Source organism: Oryzias melastigma, linkage group LG12, assembly GCF_002922805.2.
Source record: "Oryzias melastigma strain HK-1 linkage group LG12, ASM292280v2, whole genome shotgun sequence".
Classification (NCBI taxonomy): domain Eukaryota; kingdom Metazoa; phylum Chordata; class Actinopteri; order Beloniformes; family Adrianichthyidae; genus Oryzias; species Oryzias melastigma.
In genome coordinates, this window is record NC_050523.1 from 9,666,794 (window position 1) to 9,672,712 (window position 5,919).

At 36.5% G+C, this 5,919-nt stretch overlaps 1 protein-coding gene across 1 annotated transcript in view; it reads right to left on the reverse strand.

Annotated features, from left to right (window-relative positions):
* Positions 1-1,364: 1,364 nt before the first annotated feature.
* agxt2 (alanine--glyoxylate aminotransferase 2) overlaps positions 1,365-5,919 on the reverse strand; it is a 13,808-nt gene continuing 9,253 nt past the window's right edge. Inside the window, exons 13-14 of the mRNA XM_024299782.2 lie at positions 4,971-5,069; positions 1,365-1,855 (exon numbers count right to left, since the gene is read on the reverse strand). Coding sequence (XP_024155550.1) covers positions 1,754-1,855; positions 4,971-5,069 — 201 coding nt within the window. The 3' untranslated portion in view covers positions 1,365-1,753. The remainder of the gene's footprint in view (positions 1,856-4,970; positions 5,070-5,919) is intronic.

A 5,919-nucleotide genomic window follows, 5' to 3' on the forward strand; every position in this document is an offset into this window, starting at 1 on the left:
CACATTTTTTATAGAGTTGGCTATCAATTGAAACAATTTTATTTCAATTCCCATGTTCAGGACTTGATTTGCCATCTGACTGGATTAAATATCCCTTTAGTTTTACTTTTATGAAGCAGCAACACAGGTTGCAATGTTGAACACCAGCTTTAATTGATGTTTTTTCATCTCAGAGCCCATTAGCAATCTATTGTTTGCAACGGACACACCAGGTAAACAAATCCTTCACATTTTACCACAACACAATTGCCCAATTTTGTTTAATTCTAAGGGTGCACACCTAGTTTTAAATAGAATCTTACTCACCATCTATTTTCCCACTATAAAGAGTCAAGCCGGAGCATTTTACACATTATCATACATCTACAACAGGAAACAGGAAGTGCATTTGTTTGTCAGATTTTTTTCCCGTTTTCTGTCTAATTGAGTTTGTTTCAAACTTTTTTCCGTATTTCTTAGTTACAATCTTGTTTTAAAATATTTGTGATTTTTTTGGGGTTATGTTTAAAAAGCCTCCAGGTTACAAGTCAGGAATTTCTTTTAAAGAAGTGTGGTTAATTGGCTTGTGGGAGGGGCTAAGCCTTTTTTTGGGGGGTGGGGACTTTTCTCAGTTTAAGGAAAGAAGAGTCTTGGGTGGCAACAAGCTCCCCCAGAAACATTTATATTTTTTCTTTTATTTTTTTAAGTTGTCAATGCTTTTACACACACTTTAACTGATGATTCTGGTCAGTTTTTCACTTAAATGACTTGTGATTAAAAAATACTAAGAAAAAATAGGATTAGATAGAAGATGTTCAGAAGAATGTATCAGAGCAAGAATTGTTACTCTGAAAATAAATTGACTAAAAAATATCTATTTCTCAATAGAAGTCTATGGGATTCTGAACCTCTTGGAACCATAAGGTACTTCCTTTTTGAAACACGGGAGGGGATGGACTGAACTAGCCAGTAAATATATTTATATATTCAATGATTTTTTTGTTTTGTTGTGTTGCTGCCAAAGATTTGTGCTTCTCCTTAAAGTACTTTGAGTTTCCTGTGTGTATAAAAGATGCCATTTATGTAAAGCTGTCTTGCCTAAGACATCACATTTTATTTATTTCACTTTTATAGAAAACAACAAAAATTTTCATGATACTTTTGTCCTTGGTGAAAATGAAAGAGGACAGAAAGAAAACGACTTATTGTCTCTGCCATTTTAAAAGAAAATCAAGCTTTTCAACCAAATCTTTATAATGTTGTTGTCTCATTAAAAACTGTTTAGACGGTATGTATGAGTAAATTTTTGTTTTATCTAAATCTATATGAGAAAGACCAAAAAAAGTTTTGATTTTGAGCGAAAACAAAAACAGACAAATCAAAACTAGATGTAAGACATTTTATTAAACAAAGAAAACAATTTTTGCTAAAACATTATTGAACTAAAGTGTTGTGGGATTAACAAAGTGACTGCAAAATACAGCAAAATGTTTATTAAGCCTCCTGATGAGCATAAAAATGTTCATTTAGAATCAGATTGCAAGATTTCATTGATATTATTACATGGAATTGAACAAAGTTGATTGTGCAATTGAATAGATGCCATTACTGGATGACACTGATCAATCAGATAAGCAAACTTTCTTTGTTAGTTTTACATTTCTTATTATTAGTTTAAAAGTTAACTATGAACGATACTGACAGTGATCTCTGTTCATAGATATACAAACACACTTCATTGCTGTGTGCAATGTGCCATCCATTCCACTTGGCTTCATCTTTTTGTCATGTGGTTGTGGAGGGATTTATCAAAAACAGCCAAGAAGAAGTTTGCATCTTCCATCGTGATGCACATTGGAGGTTTGATGCGGAAGATCTTAAAAAATAAAAATAAAAAAATCAAATGGTCAGAAGTAAAACCAAATAAAGGAACAACAGTAATGTCAAAATGTGATAATGGAATATAATATTTGAAAAGGTTGGATGCTAAAATGCAACAAAAGGCATTGAAAAATTGTATTATTTGGTTATTTCCACACATTTACTGCACAGGAAGGCAATTGAGAGACTTTTTCATTGATTAAAACATACATGTGTATTCACAAAGAGCCCAGAGACACCTTTATATTTATTCCTCCCTTTCTCTTTTTTTAATAACTTGTTCTTAAGAATCAAGACCAAAGAGGCAATTTCATTGTGCTCTAATAAAGTACTTCCTGGCTATTTTTTAAAGCTTTAAAAACAACCTTTTATTATCATCATTTTCTAAAGCATCACTCAGAATGCAAGGTTGACAGTGGAATGGCTCTTTTAAAGCTAAACTGGAAATGTGCTGATATTACAAATACTGTGTTCACGCAAGAGACTATATGTGCTGAAAAGATGGTTTCTATAGATGAACTGATCAGACGGTCCACTGCTAGAATTATCTGATTGCTAAAAGCAAACAGCAACCAACTTTTTTCTGCAGGAATTTTCTGAGAATTTCTGTTCCTAAGCCATAAATATACAAGCATCTGTGGTTTGTAAAGCTCCTTTGCTAGAAGTGTGATATTACTTTTTATATCACAAAGTGGAGGAAATAAGTATTTGATCCCCTGCTGGATTTTGTACGCTTGCCCACCTAAAATAAAACTAACCGTCTGTCATCCTGATGGTAGATTCATTGGAATGGTGAGAAAAGGAAAATAAAGAAATTGACTTTAAATGAAGAATATAAATGTATTTGCATTTCACTGAGGAAAACAAGTATTTGATCCCCTAGTAACCATTAAAATTTCTGAAGTGAAGACACTAGTCACCTGTAGAGAAGACACCTGTCCATCAGTCAGACTCCAAACTCTTCAACATGGAAAGACTAAAGAGCTTTTAAAGGATTTATGGGAGAAAATCACAGAGCTGCACAAGACCAGAATGGACTAGAAAACTATCAGCACTAAAACTGGGGTTGAGGTGACAACTGTTGGTGCCACAACACAAAAACATGACCATCAATCCACCTGTAGGTGTGGGGCTCCAAACAAGACCTCATCACCTGGTGGGGTTTCCATGATCATGAGAACAGTGAGAAATCAGCCTAAAGCAGCACGTCAGGAGTTACTTGAGGATTTCAAAGCAGCTGAAACCACAGTCACCGAGAAAACCACTGGGAATATTTTTTGTTGCAATGATTTGACATCTTCCAGTGCTCACAAAGTACCTCTGCTTAGGAACGCTCTTCAGGTCCACCTGAAGTTTGCCAGAGAACACCTTCATGATTTAGAGAGTGAGTGGGGGAGGGTGCCGTGGTCACTAGAGGTGTGTTTTGACAAGAGAATGGCGATATGCTACATTTCTCGATACGTCTCACGATACGATACGTATCACAATATATCCCAAGACTAGACCAGAACAATCTTTCCTTTCTTTCTAAGAGTATGACTTAGAAAAACTCAATCTGTACCAGGATAGGATACTGGGTTAGGGTACTGGTATTGGGTTAGGGTACCGGTACGCGTCCCGAGGGTTGGGGACCGCTGATCAGCGTATGCATTTTCTCCCTGTCTGTCACTAGGTACCAAACGACCGGTACTGGAAGTTGGGAACCCCTGATTTGATGAGAACAGCTAGCATGTCAAATATGACGATTTCAGGACGCCCAAAATGTCAAAAAGTGACACGTAAGGCTGCCCTAACCATACATCCATATATGACGAGTTGGGAGAAAGAATACGTTGCATCAATCCAACCCGTCGTGTTTGGCAGAAGGGAAATGCTGCCTATGACCCCATGAACTCTATTCCTACTGTCAAGCATGGAGGTGGAAACATCATGCCTAGGGCACAAGGCTACTTCACAGGGTTGAAAGTGCAATAGACAGAGGCATACACTGTCAAATCCTGAGTGAGAACCTCCTTCCCTCTGCTAGGAGGCTTAAAATGGGTCATGAATGGGTCCTCCAACACAACAATGACCTAAAATAGTCAGGGTAACCAAAGAATGGTTGAAGAAGCAGCATTTTGAGGTCGTGGAGTGGCTCAGCCATTATCTTGACCTCAATAATATAAAAACCTATGGAGAAAGCTGAAGCTCAGAGTTGCTAAGTAACAGCCATGAAATTTTTACTTTTTAGATGTCATTTGCAAAGAAGAGTGGACCAAAAATCTTCCTTATATGTACAGAAATGTGCTTGTCAACTACAAGAAACGTCTGACCTCTGGGCTTGCTAAAAGGTATTTTGTCACAAAGTACTAAATCTATCCAAAAAGTGGGTTCTAATACTTCTATCCCTCAATGAAATGCAAATAAATGTATATGAATTCTTTAAAGTTCTTGATTTTTGTTGGGATTTTCTATCTCTTACTGTTCCAGTAAACCTACTATTTGGATGACAGACTGTCAGTTTCTTTTTAAGTGGGGAAACCAACAAAATTAGAAAGGGATCAAATACTTCTTTCCACAACTGTTTGCTATTATGGTTTATATATTATGAACATTTTTACGATTATTTTCCCCCAAAGGACATAAATTGGTCTCCATTTTCCTTCTGTTTCCTCTGATTTACTGGAGATTTCTGAGACATTCTATCTGGAGTAATTCCTTTACTATTTGAGAAAATACAAGATGGAAATAAACCTACAATAAATCCAACCTCACCAAGTACCAAAAAAATTCTATAACGGTGGAGAATTAGCTCAGCTAGCTGTATTGGCCAATAGGTGGTGCTGCAACTGGTTTAGTGATCTTTGGCCAGCAACCTTTAAACAGCAGCAGCTGGAGAATGATTGAAAGCAGCATGCTTTCAGCAATCAGATGCAATTCCTTCAAAAGAATTGCAATTCTTCTTTTATGGTGTTTTCATGCTGTGGTGTTCTATTACTCTCCACAAAGTCAGACATTATTTTTTAACTCCTGTAATTGATCATTTGCATTTTTTTTATTACTAATAAGTCTTGCAAGAAAACTACAAAAAATATCTGACTTAAATTACTTAGGTCAGACACTGTTGTTACCTGTCCATATACTCCTCCTTTGCCAATCAGAACTCCCATATCTTTGACGTCTTCGAAGATCTCAGCCATCTCCGCTGACGGCAGAGGCTTCCTGCTGGTCTGCAGATGACAGAGCAAAATTTGGCAGGATGTATTATTAATACAAGAAAATAATTGTTGTTGCAAACACTAAAGCATATAATTGATGCATGGGTAGACAGCTGAAAGAAAAAAATACTGTAATTATAAATCTAAACAGGCCTTGGAAAAATAGTAAAATAACAGTAATTTGTGCTTAAGTGGCACTACCTTAAGTAATGTACATTTCTTCGACAAAGCTGCAGCATAAGTATTTCTTTCCACAATCTGGTGAAAAGTTCTGAAAGCTACTTATTGTTAGTACTCAAGTTTTTTCAAATTTTAGAATTTTTCTGTAATTAAGGTCACTGTGAGGTTTGTAATCTCTTTCTTTCTGATAGTATTTATGTACATCCATGATCTGGTGAAACCCAGAAAGTAACCCAGAGAGGGGGCTTTCACTTTGTCTCTTAATTCAAGGTAAACAGTTTTAAACCCACTCCAATAATCTTCTGAGTTATTTTCAAAATGTTCCCAATGGTCTAATAATTATGACGTTTTTAGGCACAATAAAAGAAACTGAGTTGCTTTTTGGGACATAGTTTCTGCAGAGAGGCAGGAGCTCTTTAGAAATTTGCCTCTGAGTTGTAGGCGGAACTGTTGGCATAAATCAACACCGCCTCCACTTCCCGTCACCTAACCTTAAAGTGACAACTTATGCCAGCTCAGACAAAGAAAATTAAGACGTACGTGGATCTCTTTTCTACAAGTAAATGCATCTGAATAGAGGGAGCTAAAGTATTTTCTGTGTCAACAAACATGATTTTTTTTTTTCCATCCATCCATCCATCCATCTTCCTCCGCTTCATCCGGGACCGGGTCGCGGGGGCAG